This window comes from Podarcis cretensis (assembly GCF_951804945.1).
Source record: "Podarcis cretensis genome assembly, chromosome: 4".
Lineage (NCBI taxonomy): Eukaryota > Metazoa > Chordata > Lepidosauria > Squamata > Lacertidae > Podarcis > Podarcis cretensis.
In genome coordinates this window covers 64806771-64819613 of record NC_137173.1, presented here as the reverse complement: position 1 = coordinate 64819613, position 12843 = coordinate 64806771, and the positions used below count along the sequence as shown (strand labels likewise).

Sequence of the window (12843 nt, the reverse complement as noted above, 5' to 3'; positions counted from 1 at the left end):
ATGCACGAGCTGCGAAACCCGGAAGTACAGTGGGACCTCAGGTTAAGTACTTAATTTGTTCCAGAGGTCCGTTCTTAACCTGAAACTTCTTAACCTGAAGCACCACTTTAGCTAATGGGGCCTCCTGCTGCTGCTGCGCCGCCGGAACACGATTTCTGTTCTCATCCTGAAGCAAAGTTCTTAACCCGAGGTACTATTTCTGGGTTAGCGGAGTCTGAAACCTGAAGCATATGTAACCCGAGGTATCACTGTAACCCATTCTGTTACTTCCGGGTTGCCGCGGAACGCAACCTGAAAACGCTCAATGTGAAGCTACTTTGACTGTACTTTGACTGTACTTTGGAGGTCCCGGGCCTCAAGGAGGTTAGACTGGCCTCGACCAGGGCCAGAGCTTTCCGCAGGGCCTGCAAGATGGAGCTGTTCCACCAGGCCTTTGGTCCAGGCCCAGTCTGACCCCCTTCTTTTTTTCTATGGGACCCTGTATGTAAGTTAGTTTTCAAAGGCCTGTCTGACTTACGAAGTTCTTAGCCTCATGTCTCCACCAAATGTGCCTCTTGATGTTGATGAGAACAAGACAAGGTCTTCATCTGAGGATCTTAGCGCCCAGGCAGGTTTGCGTAGGGAGATAAGATCTTTCAGATGGACCCAAGCCACATAAGACTTTATAGGTCATTACCAGCATTTGAATTGTGCCCGAAAAAGGGCTGGCAGGTGGTGAAGTTGGTTTAACAGGGGACTAATATGCTACCTGTAACTTGGACCAGCTGAAGCTTCCAAACACTTTTGAAAGGTAGCCCCATGCAGAGTGTGTTGCAGTAGTCCAGCCAGGATGTAACTAAGGCATGTTTCACCGTGGCCAGATCAGATATCTCAGGGAATGGGTGCGTGATCCATAATTGTGCAAATGCATTCCTGGCCACCACTGAAATATGGGCATCCAGGTTCAGGGCTGAACCCAACCAAACTGCAAGTTTGAGACTTCAAGTGGAGTGTAACTCCACTGAACACAGATTGAATCCCTGTTCTCTCATCTGCCTTGCAACTGAGCTGGAACACATCTGTCCCTACCTGAGATGATGATGATGATGATGATGATGATGATGATGATGATGATTTTATTATAGATTTCCTTAGTTTACAAAAGTATGTGCATTGTTTTATACAGAATAAAGTTGGGGAAGAAGAGGAGGGGGGAGGAGTGGTAAACTTATATTCTTATACTTAGTGTGTATGTGGGGTTTTTATGTCAGCGTCATTTCGGTAGGTTCTCTGTTTGTTTTTTATATTTCCTTGGTAGTGAGAGAGGTTGGGTGTGGGAGCCAGGGTGTGATTGATTGTGTTTAGTTGGCTGCAATGAGGTTTGTTTGTGTGTGTAAGCTGGGGGGGGGGATTGTTGGGTCAAGTTAGCCAGATTGATTCATATGCTGTCGTGTCCCTACCTGAGTTAAACTTATCCAGTCCATTACTAAGATCACACACTGATTTAGAACAGAGTTGTTTGTCATCAGCATACTGATGGCATCATACCCCACAATTCTGTATGACCTCTCCCAGTGGTCTCATGTATTTGTTCAATAGCATGGAGGACAAGATGGAGTCCTGAAGTATCCCACATGTCAACAGCCATGGAGTCGACCAGGATTCCCCAGCACTACCTTCAGAACTTGTACCTTCAAGTCCTTACTAGTGCCACTGTTAAACAGTGACCTTAAGTTTCATCCCTGACAGCGATCCAGAAGGATGCTATTGGGAGGTCCAACAGAACCAACAGGGGCACACACACCCTGTCCAGTTCCTGGTGTAGATCATCCACCAAGATGATCAAAGCAGTCTCTGTTCCATAACCGGGCCTAAAGCCAGATTGAGATGGATCTAGATAATCTGGTTTATCTGTTTCATTTTGTATGCTGAGTACATGCATAAAAATCCTTTCTCTGCTGCTGCTAATAAGTGGATGCTTGCAGTTTCACATGGTGTCTCCTTTCTGTGACAACTGTGCAGAAGCACCCCAGAGTAACATTGAAGGTATCTGTTCATCCTTGGATAGTTAACAGGGTTGGATCGTTCCACTTCTGACATATCTGCACCATAGACTGGTGATGAAGTGTAGTGTTTTGAAATAATGCAAGTGTTTTTCGGACCTGACTGCTGACAGAATCACATGGACAAATTGATTTCATAATAAACCAGAGTACTTTTGAAGGAATCTGACTTTAAATGTCCCCCTCACCAATGACTCTTCACTTGCGTTCTGGTGTTCTTTTACACTGTACTGCAAGTAACTTGTCTCTCACCATCTCCATAGTAGGTATATATTGTAATGTGAATTTTGTGTGTGTGTTTTTAATTTCAGGTTTTTATGACAAGTTCATCTTGCTCCTCGACTTCAATAGCTTATACCCTTCAATTATCCAAGAGTTTAACATCTGTTTTACAACAGTTACCAGGGTGTCTTCAAGTGTGCCAAAAAAGACAGAGGTGTGTGTTTAATTTGACAGGAGCTTTTAATGTTTAATTGTTAAAAAGATCTTATGTTTATATTCAAGAATACATTGAAGTCTCCTTAGACATTGCGGCTGTATTTAGTAATTGTAGTGTATTGCATGATACCATGTTTAATAGTATAATATTTCATTATAAATTGTGTATAATCTCATGAAATCAGATTGGTTCCACCTTGACGTGGAGTTCATTATATCTTCCTTTTTAGCAGCTGCATAATATTTTTGTGACATTAAAAAGTGTACATGGACCCTCCTTGTTTTCTTACATGCTTAGCTTATTCCCCATTTTTCCATGTAAAACCGGATCAGTCTTGCTTGCTGAAACATTTTTTCTACATCCTTTCCTTGTAAAGTTCATTAAATATGTATATAAACTATTTTTTTACATGATTTATCTGACTATATGCCTATGAGATGGCAACGATGGCATTGTATCATCCAAGTATTGTTCAGCAGAACTGTTGCAGACAAGGAAGGCTTTGATCTTTTTTGCTATGTGTTCAAAGTGGTTTTGTATGCTTCTCAGGTGGTATCCAATCTGGGTAACTAGGTTACAGAACCAGGCTTATCTTAGAATCTGCAGCAGAACAGAGTTAAGTGCCTTCAGAACATTCTTTGGCCAGCCCAGGATAGTGCAGTTGAACCTTACACTCTACTTTGAAGTTTTCACTAGATATTTTGTCAATACCATTTATTTTCTTTATCTGTTTATTTAGTCATTAAATTTGTGTCCTGTTCTTTCTCCCAAAGGAGAAAAAGTCAAAGGAGTGTACTCAACTTCTGCTAGTGCAATAAAAACAAATCCACATTTTTGTGTTAATGGTTACCTGTCTGAGGTTACGTGGGCCACTTTCAGCCTCTGGTCCTCATGCATGCTTATGGTTTCCTTGCGGCACCAAGATCCTGTGTCCATTTAGGTTCCTTTCAGCTCATAGATGGGGCATGCGAACCGGAAGAGACTAGCAGTTTTAGGTTTGAACCAGGAGTTTGTCCTTGGTTGGGTGTGAAGTGCCATCTTTCCCCAAGAGGATGGTGATTAGGCCCTAAATCACAAAAACACCTTTTGGGTTATTTATATGCCAGTTTTTCACGTTCCCTTCTTGGGGAAAGTAGGTGTCATCTCCCGAATGAGACAATTTGGGCACAAGACAGAGACCCAGCATTAACAGCTGCCACAGGAGATCATCTTCTGTGGATCACCTGGGGGAATTCCTCCAGAGAGTAGCTATTGCTCTGAATGCCGATGGTTCTGGAAGGAATGGTTATCTGACCTAGTTGGGATGTCTTCTCCATTAGGGTCTTTTGAGATAGAACCCAGCGGCATATCCTTGTTCATATGACAGGGTGGAAGCAGCAGTTTCAGGAATTAGGTTATTCTGGTAGTATTAACTTGTCAAACTAATAACTTCACAGGATGGAGAAGAAGAAATTCCAGAATTGCCAGATTCATCGCTAGAAATGGGAATCTTGCCTAAAGAGATCAGGAAGTTAGTTGAACGAAGGCGTCAAGTGAAACAGTTGATGAAACAGCCAGACTTAAATTCTGACCTCTACTTACAGGTATCTCTAACAGAATGAAAATGTCAATTGTTGAGAAACTAGACCAAGATTCTGCTTGTTTGTATACGTATCTTCTCCAAGGCTAATCTTTAAATGTAAGAAATGAGTATATAGGGGAATTTTTTTTTTGCTGCTATTTCTTATTTTCTGCTAGGCTAGCCTATCTTGCTTCTTATAGAAGGGGCTAAAATGAGCAGCTAGATAAAATTTGCCAGTGCAGTTAACAGGACAGGCACCCATCCCCACTTACATGCATGCCACTCGCGGATCACTGCATTTAAATGGGTCACTGCTAAATAAGTAAGTAGATTGGACTTCAGTCGACCAGGAGCACTGGGCGGGAAGTCCCTTCTCCCCACTTCTGCCATTTCACTGGCTCACCTGGAGCCTTTGCCCCTCTACCAGATGGCCACTCGGCATTTTAACATCTCTCTTATAAGTGACTGAGTACATATGATTATATTTATATATTTAACTACTTGCGGTGATGGTCTTAATTTCTTCTTTGCAGTATGATATCAGGCAGAAGGCTTTGAAGCTTACAGCTAACAGCATGTATGGATGTCTGGGGTTTTCCTACAGTAGATTCTATGCAAAGCCACTTGCCGCTTTGGTGACTTTCAAAGGCCGAGAGGTGAGTCGGCAGCGAATAATGGGCTCGTGACCTTCCCTTCCCATTTCCTTCTTGTGCACAGCTGAGAAATGGACTGGACAAGCGTTTTGTTTCACTTTGCCCTTGTGTGAATTCTGCTTGTCATTGCGTGTGAACTAGAGATTGCCGTTTATCACAAAGTCTGGTTGGTTTTGAAACGAGCCAGCTTCGGATCATGGGTTATGAACCAAAGTTCAATGCTGAGTGCAAATTTGGTTACTGAATGTTTGAGTCAATTGTAACATTTATGAGAATGCATAAAAAGGTAAGAGCAGCTCGGCTGGATCGGACCCCTTTTACATGTATTCATCATAAGTTTCTGCATTAACCTGCAATAAAAAAGAAAAGTTGCAAATTAAATATGTATTTAAAGAGGTACTTTTGAACATTTTCTCCAAAATACGCATGTCTAAATGTGTTTCATATAAAAATATGCTTTTTGTTACTAATATTTCATTACAATATTCAGTTTTTAAAATAAAACACAAACTTCCTTTAACAATGCTCCCTCTACATCCAGCAATCTTTCACTTATCAAACCATGTAAGTGAACAGTTAAATAATAGATTTTTTAAAAATAGTTTTTAAGCTGACAATTGTATTGCAAAATTCAGAGGCGTACAAAATTTGAAGGATAACTACATTCTAATCTACATAATTAGTTCATATCATTTCATGTTAGAATTAACAAAGAATCTGTTAATCAAGCAGCCTTGGTCCTCTTCTTCTGTTGCTTCCAAGTAACTACTGCTGAGATGTGTATTGTGTCTGTAAACTTGAATTCTCCATGTAACTAACTTGAAGCCATTGATAGACTTTACCTGCATGAATTTGTAAGATCATCTTTTAAAGTCATATAAGCTAGTAGCCATTGCCACATTGGTGGCAGTGAATTCCATAAATTAACTCTGCACTGTTAATCAGTTTTATTTGATAAGCCCAGGTTGTTAGTATTATGGCACAGGAAAAAACCCTACTCACTTGCCCCATATATGCATCATTTTATACACTATCTGCATGTTTTCTTCCTTGCCTTTCTTCTAACTGAAAAGCTCCAAACACTGTAGCTTTGTTGTTGTTGTAAAGACAGTGCTCCCCTTTCTGCACCTTTTTGCAGCAGTGCAGTATTGCTTATAGAATGTGGAGTGGCCTTTGCCCCCATCCTGAAGTGGGTAGAACTAACCCACATGCTCCAAGTGGCCCTTTGCACATTCCTGAATAGAGCTACTGTTGCCATGCATTTATAGACCACAGCAGTGGCTCTTGATGTTGCCTATTTAAAAAAACGACCTAGCAAGTTTGGTCAAACCATCTGCCCTAGTTAGTGGTGAAATACATTATAATAGCTAGTGAGGGTCAGAAAGTGCTAAATATTTCAGCTGTCAGATTGAATCTTTAGAAAACCAGAAGGGTATGTTGTGTTTGGTGCAATCTGGACTATTGATTGTGCCCCCAAACCTCTAATAATCTGATATTTATTGTTATGTGAGTAATCTCACTTAAATTAGAACATAATGGCTTGCTGTATCCTTTTGGAGCAAAAGTGCAGCATACCTCTGTCTCCTTCAATACACCAGTATGTCTGAATTATTTACCAAAACTAAACCTTTTTCCTTGCTGAATAACATGCTGGTAAGTCATATTGACTTGGCCTACGGCTGTAGTTGAGTGGTAGAGTATCTGCTCCAGAGGTCTTAAGAATTATTAAAAGTTGTGTCCATATCAACCTTAACTACCATTAATGTCATCCACATCCCCACTTAACCAAGGTTTTCAAATCAGTTTACAAACTCATGTGCTCTCAGTGGGGTTGCTTGCTCTCAATGGGGATAAGGCCAGAACAGTGAATTATGTAGACATTCCAGACAGTCTTCTATGTGGATTTGTGCTAGTTAGGAAAAAGATGAGGGGATAACTACACTTTATGACTTGTGGGTTTGCTTCTACATCATATACAAGGAAGAAGTTTATTTACAAAATTGGTCAGAAGGCAGTAGACACATTCAGAAATTAGCTTTTAAGAACCTCCTGGCATAGGAAAATCTTAACTCTAAAAGTTTACATTGTTTTCTTGCAAAATATACTTCACTGGTTTGAAAGTGTCCAGTTTTGCTATTTAAATAGTTTCCATTGTTCCATTCAAAATTTTGCTTATTACAGCCCTGCTTGACTTTCAGCAACTTTGTACAAACTATATTAGCCTTTAGCAGAAAATCTCAAGCAGAAGAAAGCATGCTGTTGTATTCGTTTTACAGTTGGCATTATTGTATATAGTAGTAGAGTGGTAATTATGCAGATTCTTCACTAGATGGCGATATATATCTTGTGTTTATTGAAAAAATTAAGCCGTTTCTGGTCACTAAATGTGAGTTCTAATTATGTATAATTTGATATGACTTTAGAGATTTACAAAATTTCCTGTATTATTAGAGCTTCACTGAGAATATGGGTTTTGTGCAGTTCAATCCAATAGGAGAAAACGTAAACTCGCAGTGCATAAGATTAGGGTAACACAAGAATATGGCTTCTGAGAAGGGTTTCTTCATAACTGTCTCCACAACATCTATTTTTCCATATGGATAAAATTTTTGTACCCCTAGCCTACAGCCTGAAATAACTGGTTGATTCTAGATTGAGTGCTAGATTCTGGCAGCTGGGAGTGGCTAGATTTGCAGTGGTCTCACCAGGAATTAGCTTCCTGATTTTATTTTAGCTGTCGTATTTGTGTTGCCTGTTGGACATACAGAGGTGGATGTGCACGTCTGCTTCACCCCACCAAAGCACACCACACAGTCCTGTTACTTTCACAGCAAACCCCTGCAATTCATTTGCAATGCAACCAGTTCCTTCAACAGAGACTTGAAGGGCTCGCAGCAGAGATTTTGAAAACCTACATTACACGGCCATTACACTGAAGTGAAGAAACAAACTGATGCAGCCAAAGTGCTTCTCAGGAGTTACCTACTGTAGGATAGGCGCAGCCCTTCCCATCACCTGCAGTTATTACTTGAAACCACTCAGTGATATACTTCCCATCTTGGAGACAGTGCTTTGCTTGGCTAAAGGTGTGCTAGTTAGAGAGACTGTCCTAATAACGCAACAAAACCCACTTCCAGTTTTGTCTTCATATCTTCTCTGGCAACAGTGGTTGACGTAGGCAACTTTGGCTCATTTTATCTGTTTATCCTACCCAAGTGATGTATGCCATTACAGTGACCTTCTGTGATTTATATAGTTGAAACTGGTTAATGAATAGGCAAAACCAGATGCTAAAAGAGGAGAGAAACCTGTGGGTCAATAATCTTGTTTGTTCTGTTAGCACACTTAAGGAAAATATGTTTAGGAAATAGATACAGCATGAAGCTTCTGAGTTGAATGTTGTTCACTGTTCTGGCATGATTTCTTTTAGCTTGAATAGACATTGAATTTTGTTATAGTTGCTACAAACAGTCATTATGGATTATTTAGTGTCATGTAAATTGAGCACCAGCCAGTGAGTTTTGGGATAAGCCAAGAATGATTGACTCCTGGTAACGGAATCTTGTTTCTTCGATTCATTACACTGCTGCTTGCAGGATTTGTTCTTTCCATCTTTTTAACCTTACCTTATGTAACAAATTATAGTGGCCACCACAAATTCCCATCTTCTGAACCTCATTTGTACATATCTAGCATCCTAGTGCATCCACTTCAAGCTTTGAAGTAGGCAGAGATAACCTGTCCATGGATCCCCTGATCCCTGTAGGAAAAACAGTAACAGAAGGCAGCTTATGATTTTCATTTGGTAGGTATTTGTAAGGAGCTGGAGTCAAGCGTAGGTCAGCAAACAGTGCAGACCTAGTGATCCCAGCAACTCTTCCCAGTAGGTCTTGCTCCAACAAGGCAATTGTGAGGACTGAGTCCCCACCTTCCCACCGCTTCCTAAGTCTCCTCTCCAGGGTCTTTCCCAAGCAGTCGCAAATGCTCTGCCCTCTTCGTTTATCTGTGTGTTCTAGGAGAACAGGTGGAAGGGGAGTTGGTTGCAGTACAAGAGGGAGACTCCTGGCTTCTTCAGCAGCCGCCTTCTCTCTCTCCTGACCCCACTCCGCTCCAGCCTCTGCTTCTGCCTCAGAATCTGAACAGCCCTCAGCCACAGCCTCTTCCTGTTCACCCAACCTGTTACCTCTTCCAACATCCACCGCTTCCGACACCACCTCCTTCCAGTCTGCTGTTTCTTTTCCCTCTGACCATTCACCATCGTCCCACCACCAATCTCCTGATCCTGAGCCTTCTTCCCTTGGGGCTTCCCCAGCTGGTGTATCCCACCACTTCTCTGCATCCATGACAGAAGTTGGGGGGTGGAAATTTTTTTTGGGGGGTGGGCTTTTGTTTCTCTTCTACTGTTTAAAGTATTGTTTTATAGTTAAGTTGCAAAGTCACTTTTTGTTTGTTAAAATCCGAAGTATTTTTTTCCTTTAAGCTAGGAAGAAAAACAGATCAGGGTGAAGAACGCTTGTAAATATTCTGTTTCAATTCTCATTGTTGTTGTTTTTTAAAGCTACACTAAAAGCCCCTTTTGAATAACAGTGTTGACAGGTCTTGTGAAGCAGCTACTGCTGGCACTGAGTCAGGATGACAGAGCACTAATTTTATAAACTGCTTTAGTTACTTAAATACAACTCACTTCTAGGAAGACTGCAATAATTTGTTATCTGGTCTAATCAACTCCATCTTTTCATTACTACTTTCCTTGCATGGTTTTTTTTTTTTTTTTAATGTGTGATACACCCAATACGGTATCTGAATATAAGGACCAAGAACCAAGTTTCCACTTCCACTTCATAGTACAGTCGTGCTTTGGATCCTGAACACCTTGCAAATCGAATGTTTTGGCTCCCGAACGCCACAAACCCGGAAGTGACTGTTCCGGTTTGCGAACTATTTTTGGAAGACGAACGTCTGACGGGTCTTCTGTGGCTTCCGATTGGCTGCAGGAGCTTCCTGCGGCCAATCAGAAGCCACACTGGGGTTTCTGAACATTTTGGAAGTCAAACGGACTTCTGGAATGGATTCCGTTCAACTTCCAAGGTACGACTGTACTATTAATATATGAGTATCCATATGTTGGCATACATTGTATCAGAGGAGAAAGGTCTTTAATACGGACGGGCATAGCATTCATTTCCATACACTGGGTTGGATACAGACCTGCTATCCTGCAAACATACGGACTCTGGTCCAGCAGAGACTCCCACTGTAGGTAGAGATGGAAGCATTTTTTTCCTGATTCCTGCACTCTCCCCAGCATCCTTCTCCATTGTGCTGAAGTGTCCCCCAATCCGCTGGAGCAGATTTTGAGGGCAATTAGATGGCTGCTGTGGGAATGGGATATTGGCTAATGCCACCCCGCTTCCACCAGTGGGAGCATTTCTTGAGTGCAACTCTGTTCAGGGGAAATTTGGGTACAAACCCTTACATTCAGCATTTTAACAGCCCAGTACTCTTTACTGTATTACCTGGAAGCAAGTAATTCTAATTATGTAATTGTAAGTAATTATGAGATTGCAACAAAAATGCTTTGCTATTGGGTTGGGAGCCCTTTTCCTCCCCAGGCTGCTTCCCCCCTCCCACAATACCGGCTACCAGGTTAACCAGGCAGGCAAGAAGGTAGGTAAACCAAAATGATGGATGGGGTCTATTTCCCTCAGCCAGCACTTTTCTGCTTTGCTCTCCTACTGTAGCTGACTCTGTAGGTCTCACAGAGAGGTTCATGAGCCCAGAAGAAGTAAAGCAGGCAGGCAGGCTGCTCAGAATCATGTGGGCAGGAGCAGGGGATGGGTAGAGGACCAAAAATGACAATGGAACCTCACTCTTGCTGGGCTGTGGGCCTGGAGGCGAGGGGGTAGTTGTAACCCAGATAGAAGGACAAGAAGGCCTGTGGCTCAGGGTCAATGATCCTTCATAGGAAAAAAAATGTTTCTCTATTTCTCCTTTATATGATGCAACAGGCCTGGGGTAAAAATGATGTCCCTCTAAAAGCATCAGAGTAACTTTAGTGACTTTTCCCCCTAGCTGTGAGCATTGTCTTTTTATTGTTCTAGAAATTTATTTGCTCTGGTAATATATTCTAATCTTACACCTCCTAACACTTATTTCCATTTTTCACTGTTCAGCTCTTTTTCTTTAAACCAGTGTCCACAATATAGAATTTTTTAAAATTGATCTAAGCTTTAAATTAAAGCACAACAGTCATTTTGTCATGGCCACCAGTGTCGTCTTCTTTTTTTTAAGCATTTGTTGTCCAAGCCCAGAGTATTTTCCTAGGTCCTGGAAGAACACAGTTGGCATTATTGTTTGTGAAATGAACTTGCAGTGCTCCATTGTCCCATCTTCATAATGAGAAAATGACTCTTTGCCAAGACAGGCAACTTCATTTACTGGGGGAGCATGTAAGGTATGCATGATAGTAGATTATCACATTTATCAAGTATCAGTACTAACTTGGTATTTGTCCCTGGCCTTTTCTCTGCTAAGTGAAGTCCTATATTTTGTGTCCATCTGTTCTGTCGTTTCTCTCTCTCTCACACACATATATATTGAGAACAGTTGGTACTAATAGTTTATTAATAGTCTGTAGTTCATAGAACTTGATGTAATGGCTCTGTGCTTTGTATTTCATTTATTTATGCCATATGATGTGATGCTTCTGACCCAATGGCATACAGTTTGGGAATATTTCGCTTCTAGTGAGGCCTGCCATTTGGCTGCAGGGGTTCTTGTTTGGAGATTAGGCTTTTAATGTGTGAATTCTTCAATTACTCATTATTTCTTCAGAGCTAATGTTTTTGATAAAGCATTTCAGCTAGAAGCAAACAACAGCACACACACACATGTCTTCTTTTGTTTGGAACGGATGGGTGAGGAGCAAGAGGAACAGAGTTACATTTTCCGTACCATCTCTTTAAAAAAAATGTTTATGTAAGGAAGGACTAGAAAAATTTTCAAATTCCTGAAATCTACTACTAAGATTTTCTGTGATCCAGCATTATGTTCAACAGATTCATATACCTCGGGTTACATATGCTTCAGGTTGTACGCTTCAGGTTACACACTCCGCTAACCCAGAAATAGTGGTTCAGGTTAAGAACTTTGCTTCAGGATAAGAACAGAAATCGGGCTCTGGCGGCGCAGCAGCAGTAGAAGGCCCCATTAGCTAAACTGGTTCTGCAGGTTAAGAACAGTTTCAGGTTAAGAACAGACCTCCAGAACGAATTAAGTACTTAATCTGAGGTATCACTGTAAGAGCTTGTACAGATTTTGTAAAAGGACAAATCACAATGTCCATGTCCATGTTTTATGATGGTTGAAGGGACTGCAGATTTTCACTTCAGTTTGTTGTCTTTGCCAGCTGCTGGCAAACATTGGCTCTTTCTCTCCTGCTACGGTTACTGTTGGTTTCCCACTACTGTGGTAACAGTTGTCTTGTACACTAACTTAGAGGTATGTTTGCTGCTACCTGTTCGGTAGCATATGTAGTAAGGAGACCGTGGAGAGCAGTAGATGATACAGTACCTCTTGGCTGCTTAAAGCAATTCATTCTGGCTGTGGGAATTTTATGGGGTGAAGAGGGCACAGGCAGAATAAAGGGAAACAACCAAGAGTAGAAGCAGCAGCTGCTAAGAGCCTGAGGCTGGGAATTCTGCCAGCTCCTGGTTCTGTTCGCAGTGGGCAATAATTGTTGAACAAGTTCCTAGTCCCAATGGGACTCAAATGCCCAGCACTACACAACACAATTAATTACAATTATTATTTTTAACAAGTGTTGTGGTGATGGAGTTGAGCCGTGGATGAAGCGTGTAAAACAAATGGTATAATGCTGTTGGAATGGCATCTTATCTGTACTGGTTTTATGTGTACTTAAAGGTTACAAGTTTCATGAACTTGCAGCACTAAATTATGTCTTGTGGTATACAATTTCATGTTTGTGATGGAGCAGAGAAATTCCACTTGAATTCCAAGTCTCTTCCTGTAGCACAGAGCAGTGTCTGGTCGCTGAATTTTTATTGTGACTAGCTACTCCAGGGTTAACTGCAGCACTAATTTCTAAACCCTTCAGGGGGGAATGTAGTGCACTTACAACATGAGGAT

The 12843-nt window shown here is 41.3% G+C and overlaps 1 protein-coding gene across 1 annotated transcript in view; it reads left to right on the top strand.

The window, feature by feature from the left end:
- POLA1 (DNA polymerase alpha 1, catalytic subunit) overlaps positions 1-12843 on the top strand; it is a 183382-nt gene that overhangs the window by 32740 nt on the left and 137799 nt on the right. The window contains exons 24-26 of the mRNA XM_079972198.1: positions 2354-2478; positions 3918-4064; positions 4576-4698. Coding sequence (XP_079828324.1) covers positions 2354-2478; positions 3918-4064; positions 4576-4698 — 395 coding nt within the window. The remainder of the gene's footprint in view (positions 1-2353; positions 2479-3917; positions 4065-4575; positions 4699-12843) is intronic.